Source organism: Pongo abelii, chromosome 9 (genome assembly GCF_028885655.2).
Source record: "Pongo abelii isolate AG06213 chromosome 9, NHGRI_mPonAbe1-v2.0_pri, whole genome shotgun sequence".
Taxonomy (NCBI): domain Eukaryota; kingdom Metazoa; phylum Chordata; class Mammalia; order Primates; family Hominidae; genus Pongo; species Pongo abelii.
The window spans coordinates 91,535,825-91,547,830 of record NC_071994.2 but is presented as its reverse complement, the minus strand read 5'-3'; the positions used below and the strand labels follow the sequence as shown (position 1 = coordinate 91,547,830).

The 12,006-nt window shown below is 34.2% G+C and overlaps 1 protein-coding gene across 6 annotated transcripts in view; it reads left to right on the top strand.

The window, feature by feature from the left end:
• Positions 1 to 12,006, top strand: part of NOX4 (NADPH oxidase 4) — a 169,748-nt gene that overhangs the window by 88,385 nt on the left and 69,357 nt on the right. For all 6 annotated transcript variants that reach the window (NM_001131440.1, XM_009246930.3, XM_054523572.2 and 3 more), the window contains 3 exon segments: positions 6,834 to 7,050; positions 8,998 to 9,162; positions 9,298 to 9,360. In NM_001131440.1, coding sequence (NP_001124912.1) covers positions 6,834 to 7,050; positions 8,998 to 9,162; positions 9,298 to 9,360 — 445 coding nt within the window.

The following is a 12,006-nucleotide window of genomic DNA, read 5'->3' as shown; positions in this document are numbered from 1 at the left end:
ATCTCAGTTTTTCTTCAGGGAACTTTTATATTAGCCAGTGTTTACAGCTGGTATTATAAGATGAGAAAGTTGGGGGAAAGGGAAGGAAAAAGGACTGTATTTATTTAAGAAACATTTTCAGTATAGTACTGTTTTTCTGAAACATGAAATAAATATTTTATCCTCCACTGTCATCTTAGTGAAGCATGAAAGCTGAGGAAACACTAAGAAGTAATAGATGCTTACATTTTTTTTTCTTTGCAAGGGGTCAAAGCTCTTCCCTTTGTATACCTGTGAAGTACAGAGGAACAGGTACTATTTCTCTTTTTCAGTTAAGGAAACTTAGGGAAATGACCTATTTTACTTCAGGTACTCAAGGAAGTTGTAAATGTTGATCCTAAGCCCTTAAAACCCTAGGCTATACATTAATCAACTGCACAGAGATTGTGGCAGAATCAGCTACTTAATTTGCAGGGCCCACTGCAAAATGAAATGTGGGATTCCTTGATCAAAAAATTATTAAGCATTTGGAGATGATGACAACAGAGCAGTAAACCAATAGCAGGGTCTTTCTAAAGAGCAAGGTCCGGTGCACCTGCACAGGTTACAAACACATGATGTTATTCCTATCTTGTAAGCTTGGACCACCCCACCAGTAAGAGCTAGACACAATTCCTGCTGTGTTTAAGCTGCAGATGGCAGTACTCTTAGCTATCAAAGGCAAGAGCCAGGAAAGAATGCAGAGGCAAGAACTCTGTTAGGCCAGAAAAACAATGTGGGGGTGGGAGTAAAAGCTTTGGTAGGGTGGGTGCCCAGATACTTAGGATTTCCTGAGGCACACTGGATCTGTAGTTTAGGAAAGCATTCTACTTCTAAATGCACCTAGCAAGTAGACTTGACTCTCTTGATAACTGTCTGTTACTTAATGTTACTCTCTGTTACTTAATAACTGTCATGTTACTACATGCCATTTGCTAAAATATAGACCTCCTTTTTGAAGGTTGAAAATGAGCTCAAGTATCTGTTAAAACCAGATGACTCCCCAATCACGTGTTTCAACAACAATCACAACAGAAGTTGTTTATACACTTCTGGTCACTAAGTTAATCAATGAATATTTATTGAGCACTTATTATAAATCATAAGCACTATTTTAGGCAGTAGAAAAATAGCAGTGGAGCAGGATAAACCCTTGACTTTAAGAACTGCACATTCTAGTGGATTCTACAGAAGTTAGAGAACTGCAATAAATTTTAAAATATACGATTTGGTTTTATTTTTTGAATTAAACTCTTTTTCTTTGTACTTGAAGCAAAATAAAAATAACTGCCAGACTCAAGATATATTTTTACCATAAAGAAAAAAAATCATGTTATAAAATATTAGGAAAAAAAGTAGGTTCCTAAGGGATAAGAATTTTTTTTTCCTCCTTCAAAATAGATTAAAATACCACAAATATGAAGGTCACATAAGTGACACTGCATTTGTGGGATATTTTTAACGTGAAATTAAAGTAGGGATGATTCTGGCATTGTCCTTTTGTCAGGTGTGGTATTTTGTAATATTTATCTTTTGCCATAAAATCATGTTTTGATTGCCATAAAATCATGTTATTACTTAGTAGGATTCATTTAATGTATTGTATTATTTTATAAGACTTTGTCACAGCCGGGTATTAAAAACAAAGAAACAAACAGAAAGCAAAACAAACGAACAAAAAAACCCAGATAGGATAACTATAATGCCTCTTGAGGGAAACAAGGGAAAAAAAAAGAAACCTACAACTTTGAAACATGGTTGAATGTTTGATAGCACATGTTAAGATCCTTTTGAGTAGAGAAACAATTTTGAAACTCCATAAAATTCTTTATTTCTCATGATAGGAGAACACTAGACATTCCACAGATACTTCAAAATTTCTCCTTGGAACCTCATACAATGAAACTTATAAAATTAATAATAAACACTTATATTTCCACATAGTCTATGCAACTTCTTTCCTCATCCCTTGCCATGTCATTATAACCTGGCAAGACTCTGTGTTTACCATTCACTAATGTCTTTTTCCCTTCTTGTTTTTTGCTTTAAAATTATTTATCATTTATTTATGAAAGCTACAACAATACATGCAAGAATGCTGTCTTTTTGATTACTACATGATTTGCTATATTAAAACAAATTATGTGTTTATTGTTTGCTTTTAAAATCAATTCACTAGAAATGCGTTAGAGATCTATTATGTGCAAGAAAAGTATTAGAGGGATGCTGAGGTTTGGCAGTGAGTATGAATGTATAAGGGATAAATGCATAAGACATGATCCCTTCTACTTATTCAGGAATAAACCAAGTACCTTTGTGCATCTGGCTTCCTCATATTGGAATGCCATTCTCCTATTCTCTAACCCCTGGAATCTCTACATCCTTCAGCTGCCTTCTTCTCTGTGAAGCCTTTCTGGAATTTTATAATCAAAGTTCATTACCCATCTCTACTCTCAAGAGGTTATCATATGTTTATATTGCATTAATCATTTTGCCCTTTTAAATTATCATTTTTGGTTTTATGTTTGATTTGACCCATTATATCTGTGCTGTGGCTATTCAATTTAAATTAAAGTGAAATAGTATTAAGAATTCAGTTCTTATTGAGCAAATTTAATTGCTCAATAGCCACTTTTCTCTAATAGTTAGTATGTTGGTCATTAGAGACTTAGACCATTTCCACTATCACAGAAAGCTCTATTGGACAGTGCTACTCTAGACTGTGCATGCCTTTGAACGCAGTGACCATAATATTGAAGCTAATAAGGTTCCAAAATTAATAAAATAATGTGTCTAAATGAGGTATATCACAGTGGCGGTGTGGGGCAAGAAGCAGGGGAAGTATTGTTTGGCAAATAGACACAGAGCTTTGGGTTATCTTAAGTGGGTTCTGTTACATTTGAGAAGATTTCATTCTACTTTAAAGAAAGGCATGCATCTAAAATAAATAAAGGTACCAGGAATTTAAAACACCATAAAAATCATATCGAACACGTGCCTCAAATTTTAATAAATATGGCCACAGTGAAGTAAATGGATTAGAGAGACAATATCAGATTTTTTCTATCAATCCAAATATCCTTAATATCTAGTCTACATTCCTATTCAATATTCTTTAGAAAAAGATTGTTATAATGGCCCTCAAATATAAGAATTCTAAGAAATTCTGCACTAATACCAAAGAAATGAACACTTTCACTCTTTACTCATACAATGAAAAAGTAAGTTATTGCATTCAATTGAGCTTGAAAAATAACACATAAAATTATTGGTTTGATAAAACATGCTCCCTCCGTTTCTAAGTCTATAGCCATATAAAGCCATCAAATTTTGCTCAATGTATACATTGGTCTTCAGTTCAAAGATTGTCCATAAAGTAGTGTGGATATTCTGCAAGGGGAATAGGCCTGGTACAGAGAAAGGAGCACGGACTTTGGAATTAGACTAACTGGGCTTTCAGTCCCAGCTCTGCCGACTGACATTGTTGTGTTGGGAGATACTTAAGTACTCCCAATCTAAGGCCACTGATCTTTACCGTACAAGTTTTTTTTTTTTTTTTTTTTTTAACCAGTAGGTGGCCTTTCAATACTGAGTGAAAAACCTGCCTTCCAGTGAACTTTCAGTACCTTCACCACCTAATTTACAGCCAAATGACCTGGGATGTCATACTTGAGTTTTTTTTTGATGAATGATTTTATCATTGTCTGTCTTTAGATCTTATCCATATTTCTTTGGTGGCAACAGTTACAACTAAGACAAAGTAATCTGAACTCTCTATTCTGTTTGTTTTTTGTGTTTTTATGCATATACCGTATTGTTTTTATTACTATAGTCTTGAAATAAAGCTTGAAATCTGAAAGTAAAAAAAGAAGACAAAGTAAGGACAGTTTTAATGGGGTTTTAGGACAGAGATGGCCTATGCTATTTAGCTTGAGTGTAGCTTAAAATAATACAAAGCTCTCAAAATTAAAAGGAATTTTAGAATAATACGTGCCAATTTATGTGCCAAGAACAGCACAACTGTTTGATTGGGCTGGCCTGAAGAACTTTACTGTATAGTAACAACATTCGCTACTCTAAGGACCTAGAGCATGGTAGAGTTATGTCCACTTGAATGTTATGACAGGAGAAGGGATTAACGACATTTATTTGCCTGGTGTTAGGACCCTAAATTATAAGCAGCCCCATTCCAACACACACACACACACACACACACACACACGCACACACACAATCTGACTTTTGTTTGTTTTGAACCCCTTTTACAATGTCTACCTCTTTAACCATCTGATTTGCTTCGCGTGACATAGGGGCATGGAGTGAGCTAGGTAGGTTTCTGAACCCTATGCTTTGAGTATACTTAGTTCATCTCTTACCTGAATGAAAGCTTTAGGTTTCTCATCTGTGTAATAGAAATAAAAATACTTACCTTGTATGATTATTTTGTTTTGAAGTTTAAATGAGAAATAGATGTTCTAAAAATTACTGATGTGATACTTTCTTAGCAAGTATTAATCTTCCCCCTTCCTTACCTTTCTCAGAGTTATGTTGTGAGGATTCAGTGAACTAATGTGATATATCATGAGAGGTGAAGAGCATAGAATTTGAATCAGATCTGAATTCAAATCTTGGCCCTGCTACTTTTCAACTGTGTGACACTGGGGTATTATTTCATCTTTTAAAATACTTTTATTTTTAAATTTTAAAATGGGAATAATGATCCTAGTTCATGCAGTTTTTGTGAGGATAATGTAAAATGCATATAAATTTCTCTGGGCTAGACCTGGTGTTTTCCATACGTTACTAAGCTATTATTAAAACACTACTCCAGTTACTATCTGTAGTCTGACTTATGTTCAGCTTCTTTGAAGAGATCTTCCAAACTAGATCATGAGTTTCTGGAGTGTTAGGAGCCGGATTTGACTCTGTTGAATTCGGAAGAACCATTGGAGTAGTGCTAAGTGCATTATGCTCATGTCTGTTCAACTTTTGGCCAGTAGAATAAATGCTTGGGGTTTTTTACCTACTTAGCTATTAGTCACTATCCTTCCGATGGCCAATAGGAGCAAAAGGTTTGGGTAAATTATTAATGTAAAGAAAGCTGAATCAAATTCATAGGTTGTCTAAGTATAATATCCCAGCAATTGTATTGTGTGACTAGAAACTTATAAATGATTACCGACAAAAATTTGGCTCATTTTTGTATAATATTTATCAATTTATCTCATACAAAGGGTATATCTGCTGTATTACTTTAAAAAAAAAAAAAGTATGTTTGTGTGTGGTCTACTATGATGTCATGTAATGCATGCCCCTGACATGTACTGAATGCTCCCTAATGATTCATGATGACTAATTTTAAGGAAGAAAATAAAATTTAAAAAAGGAAGTGAGCATAAGCAAAGAGGGAAGAAAGGAAAGTGATCAGGACGAGGAGATGGTGAACCAGATGACAACCAGAGACTGGCTTGGTCATTGCTTTCCTAACCTTCATATATGGATCTCTTAGTATCATTATACAGTTTTTGTTTAAAAATGTTATTTTTGTAAAAGCATCATAGACGTGACATACATATATATATATATATATATTTATTTATTTATTTATTTTTGAGACGGAGTTTCGCTCTTGTGTCCAGGCTGGAGTGCAATGGTGCGATCTCGGGCTCACCGCAACCTTCGCCTCCCGGGTTCAAGCAATTCTCCTGCCTCAGCCTCCCAAGTAGCTGGGATTACAGGCATGCACCACCACACCTGGCTAATTTTTTATGTTTTTTAGTAGAGACAGGGCTTCTCCATGTTGGTCAGGCTGGTCTCGAACTCCTGACCTCAGGCAATTAAACTACTAAAATTAAGTATTTGGGAGCATGAAAGATAATTTAAAAAGCATGTACTGTAGGCCAACCAAAAATAGATAATCTTGGAAATAAATTTTTCCTTAGTATTCTTTAAAATAATAAAATATACTGCAAAATTTTCAAGCATTTCCAAATCTTACTTTGTCGTGCAATACTTGCTTATGCAGCAGTGACCTTGTTGACGCTATGTACAATCTGTCATTTTATGGATTATCCCTATGAGATAGATGTTAACCACTTCTTGACAAGAAAGGCAGGACACAGAAAGTTGAATGGTTTGTCTTGGTTTCTCACAAAATAAGAAATAATCAGAATGAGATTTTTATGGTGTGGCCTCTCCTGCCTGATTTATTATTTTGAACTTTGTATGTGGTTCTGTCTATGGTGAAATTGAAAAGTAAACAGATTTAGGGACTGATTGCTGTATATACATTGTTTTCAGACCATAGGAGAGGCAAACTTCCAGTTCCAGTTATTTCTGTTTAACATTTCTCTGCAAATCAGCAAGGCTTGTTTTATCCAGGCTTGGCCAAGTTAAATATGTTCCCTGTATTTTTCCCTTATGTTTGGAGATCTAGCAAAATATTCCTCATTATACTGTTTATTGAAGTGAAAACTTGTATGTGATTGTATGAATGCCTAATAGTCTTGAAGTAAAGGCCATCAAATTCAACAATGCCTGGAGAGATTGAATGTATTCTTCTCTACCACATATTTATAGCATTTGTTTGGAGTGCCAAAATTTTTGTTTTAGTCCTATAGATAAGAATTTCTTAAAAATTTTTAAGATTTTTCAATTTCTCCTAAACATAATACACAAGGAACACTTTTTGGATAAATGCTGTGTAAAGTTAGCCAAAATAAATAAATAAATAAATACATTATTTTCTTTTACCATGTCCCCTGATCTCAAATCTTTTTATTTCTCTGTTTTTTTTGTTTTAAATTTAATTTTAGAGGGCTGCTGAAGTATCAAACTAATTTAGATACCCACCCTCCTGGCTGCATCAGTCTTAACCGAACCAGCTCTCAGAATATTTCCTTACCAGAGTATTTCTCAGAACATTTTCATGAACCTTTCCCTGAAGGATTTTCAAAACCAGAAGAGTTTACCCAGAACACATTTGTGAAGATTTGTATGGAAGAGCCCAGATTCCAAGCTAATTTTCCACAGGTCAGATTAATTTTGTGTTTGATCTCCACAAAGTTTGTTTCCATTTGACTGAACAACATCACATATAAATGTGTTTTTCAAGCTATATATATTCATGCATAATAGGATATTTCAGGATGTTTCAACAGTAAATTAGTACCTGTTATTCCATTACAGTTACCTGACAGTTCAGTGCAAAAGATCTTTGATATTAGAGGATATATATCATTTCTACTTAACTGACCATATGACCTTTGCATGCAACAGCATTGGTGCTTGCAGCCAAGAGATGACAAATATTTTTCCCATCATTTGAGAAAAGCTGATTGAATAATAAAAATAGTAGTTAAAAAAACCTACCACCAATACCACAAATTATTACTTTATTGTATTATAATATTATGTATAATATTGTAAATAGTAAATAGCAAAATCAATTTATTGAATGCTTAATATTGTCTGCCAGGCATTGTGCTAAAATGTCCTGTATGCCTAATACAGAACACTTATTAGACATACAGAATGTTTCTTGCAATATTCACAATGACTATTTGAAGTAATTAATATCACCTTCGATTTTCTGATAAAGAAATTGTGCTTACCTTGATCAAAGTCTCCAAACCAGTAAGTGGCAGTGGAAGCATGTAAACCCAGGTCTTTGACTAATATGCTTGCTCCTGGTAAACATCCATAAGTATTCAGCAATTAGTACAATAAGGGCCCTTATCTTCCTCTGTGCCTGTGAGAACTGCCCCCATGCAGATTACACCATTTATTCCTCATCTATAAAAAGTGGAAGTAGGAAATAGTGATGTCAAATGTCTGTATTGGAAGAAAAGAAAGAGAAGTCAAAAGCTAGAATGAATTTGTAGATGACTTTGGAATAGTGTATTAGTCATGTGTTTATTATTATTAATAATAATACTCTAGATCCCTACTAGCCGCTATAATTTTCAGAACTTTTCTGAGTTTCACATAATATTCACAAATATTAGACAGGGCAGGTATGGTGACTCCCGTTTTGCTCATGTGGGACCTGACACTCAAAGAGTAAGTGATTGTCTCAAAGGTGCGAGGCTGCTACATTGCAGACCTTGTCTTGCAATGCTACTCATAACACAGTGTGGGGCTAAATGTTATTATATGCAGAAGAGGCATGATCTGTCTGCATGAAAGAAGGAAGATTTGAAACAACTAAAGTGAGGCTTTAAAAAGTGACCATTAAGACAAGTTTTAGTTGGAGGCCTCAAAGGGATGTGAAAGATAAAGTGTGTAATTTTAAGAGAACAGTAAGCCACATAGGCTTCTGCACTTCCCAAAGTTTGCATGTATCCTGGAATCAGGGCTAACCATGCAACACATATTCAAAATTGTCATGGTTTCCAAATTCTAAATATTATTTTATATTCTTATTATATTATATAAAAGTAAGTGGTAAACAACATGCCTAGCATATTGCATTTTTAAACATATGTGCTATACATATTTAACATATATATATTTATTATATGTATGTATATTATGCATATACATTAAGTACATTAAAAATCTAGGGTTTTCTTATTTAATAACATTAGACTGTTACTTTATTTCTAAAATTATCCCCAGATTTATTGGAGATTGTTAACTCCCCTTTATTCTTTTATTAAATATATCGTGTATATATATTACATATCTGTAGGCATAGAAAGGTTTATGAAAGAATATACACTTGTTTGTTCATGGATAGTTACACCCAGAGCATGAGATTGAGGGTAGGGTCTTGATATTACTTTCTGTTTTATTTTATACTTTTGTTTGTTTGAATGATAGTGAGCATCTGTTATTTTTTACTCATTTATTATGTTTTCTTATTTAAAATACAAATTAAAATACTATTACTGTAATGTATGCAATAAGCATTGGGCAGGGTGTAGATTTCGACAATACGAGTATTTCTTGAAGTATATTTTCAAAAATTTGTCTTAGACTTGGCTTTGGATTTCTGGACCTTTGTGCCTGTACTGTGCCGAAAGACTTTACAGGTATATCCGGAGCAATAAGCCAGTCACCATCATTTCAGTCATAAGTCATCCCTCAGATGTCATGGAAATCCGAATGGTCAAAGAAAATTTTAAAGCAAGACCTGGTCAGGTGAGTCAGTGGTCAGCAACTTTTTAAATAACCTTTATCCTTATGTAATTTTTGGAATTTAGCAAACATAGCATCATTGAAATAGTTGAAATTCTTAATTGGTCATTTAAAACTTATCTGTTTGTTGCTTTTTAGTATATTACTCTACATTGTCCCAGTGTATCTGCATTAGAAAATCATCCATTTACCCTCACAATGGTAAGAAACATATCTCTTGCTTTTTCACATTTTTAGGGTGCTATGCATCTTTTTCTTTTTTTGTGTCCTATCTCATTCTAAAAGGTCTTCAAGGCTACCATAGTATTCTTGATGTTTAAGTAAGCCATCTTTTTACAAGGAAAATAGTTATCTGCTCAAGAACTTTGTAACTACTCTTTATTATTTTTTGACACCTTACAATTCAGGAAGTAATGAATTAAAATGTATTAAAGCTTGTTGATTCAAAATATAGGCCAAGCACAGTGACTCATGCCTGTAATCCCAGCACTTTGGGAGGTCAAGGTAGGAAGACCACTTGAGCCCAGGATTTTAAGATCAGCCTGAGAAACATAAGGAGACCCCGTTTCTACAGTAAATAAAAAAAAAAAAACAGGTGTGGTGGTACACACCTGTAGTCCCAGCTACTAGGAAGGCTGAGGCAGGAGGATTGCTTGAGCCCCAGTGTTTGAGGTTTCATTGAGCCTTAATCCCACCACTGCTCACCAGCCTGGGCAAGAGAGTGAGACCTTGTCTCAGAAAAGAAATATATATATATATATATATTTAATTTCTTTAATATTTACTTTTCTCCTTTTATGGAGTATTTTAATGTATATGGAAATCTAATATATGCACAATTTTCTTTGGAGATGGAATTTAGGGGAAATACGGATACTCTGGGTTGAGGTGGAAGCATTAAACAAAACAGGCAGTGTTTAGAAAAGGTAAAATCCAGTGTAATGGGAGAGAGAATGGGAAGTAAAATTAGAAAAATAAAATGGAGTAAATAATGGCATGGGAGGGCATCTAGCTGAGTAATGGACACCATCAAATACGATTAGCTAGTCAGCATATCATTTAATATTATTATAAAAATAGCATGAGTTCATTATAAACATTTAGACAATTCACAGATATAAAATAAAATACAAACTTAAAAAAAATTTTCCCCACTTTCCAATCCTTTTCTCTACTCTTTGACATATATCTTTCCAGATATTTTCCCATATGCTTCTGCATACATGAGTTTCTAACATTTATTTGCTGGATCCTATTGTTTTGTAACTGGCTCCTTTCACTCAACTACATGTGATGGACATCTTTCCATATTACTGTATATGCCTCATTCATGTTAATGACCATATAATATTTCACAGTAGGAAAGTACTGTAATTTATTTAATATTCTCATTGATGTTGGATATTTGGACTTTATTCATTTTCTAAGAAAGATAATTGGGAACAGAGACCACATGTTTAAATGTATACTTAAGAAAGAGAGCAAAACTATTTTCTATATATGGTATGTATACATGCAGACAGATGGGAACATGTTGTAAAGCATGTTGTAAAACATGTTCCCATCTGTCTGCATCTGTACATCCCATATACATGAAATTGGTAACATGAAAATAGAAGGGAATAATTGAAAAGGGAGAAAATACACAAGTAAATTTGTCTTTACTTAAATAACTTAAGAAGTTTTGCCTAATCCTGGGTTCATAAGAAATTTACTTCAGGTTGCCCTGGCCAGAATTTCCAACACTATGTTGAATAGGAGTGGTGAGAGAGGGCATCACTCTCTTGTGCCAGTTTTCAAAGGGAATGCTTCCAGTTTTTGCCCATTCAGTATGATATTGGCTGTGGGTTTGTTATAAATGGCTCTTATTATTTTGAGATACGTCCCATCAATACCTAGTTTATTGAGAATTTTTAGCATGAAGGGCTGTTGAATTTTGTCGAAGGCCTTTTCTGCATCTATTGAGATAATCATGTGGTTTTTGTCTTTGGTTCTGTTTATGTGATGGATTACATTTCTTGATTTGCATATGTTGAACCAGGCTTGCATCCCAGGGATTAAGCCAACTTGATCTTTGGTGGATAAGCTTTTTGATGTGCTGCTGGATTCGGTTTGCCAGTATTTTATTGAGGATTTTTGCATCAATGTTCATCAGGGATATTGGTCTAAAATTCTCTTTTTTTGTTGTGTCTCTGCCAGGCTCTGGTATCAGGATGATGCTGGCCTCATAAAATGAGTTAGGGAGGATTCCCTCTTTTCCTATTGATTGGAATAGTTTCAGAAGGAATGGTACCAGCTCCTCTTTGTACCTCTGGTAGAATTTGGCTGTGAATCTGTCTGATCCTAGACTTTTTTTTGGTTGGTAGGCTGTTAATTACTGCCTCAATTTCAGAGCCTGTTATTGGTCTTTTCAGGGATTCAACATCCTGGGTTAGTCTCGGGAGGGTGTATGTGTCGAGGAATTTATGCATTTCTTCTAGATTTTCTAGTTTATTTGTGTAGAGGTGTTTATAGTATTCTCTGATGGTAGTTTGTATTTCTGTGGGATCAGTGGTCATATCCCTTTTATTATTTTTATTACATCTATTTGATTCTTCTCTCTTTTCTTCTTTATTATTCTTGCTAGCAGTGTATCAATTTTGTTGATCTTTTCAAAAAACCAGCTCCTGCATTCATTGATTTTTTGAAGTGTTTTTTGTGTCTCTCTCTCCTTCAGTTTAGCTCTGATGTTAGTTATTTCTTGCCTTCTGCTAGCTTTTGAATTTGTTTGCTCTTGCTTCTCTAGTTCTTTTAATTGTGATATTAGGGTGTCAATTTTAGATCTTTCCTGCTTTCTCTTGTGGGCAT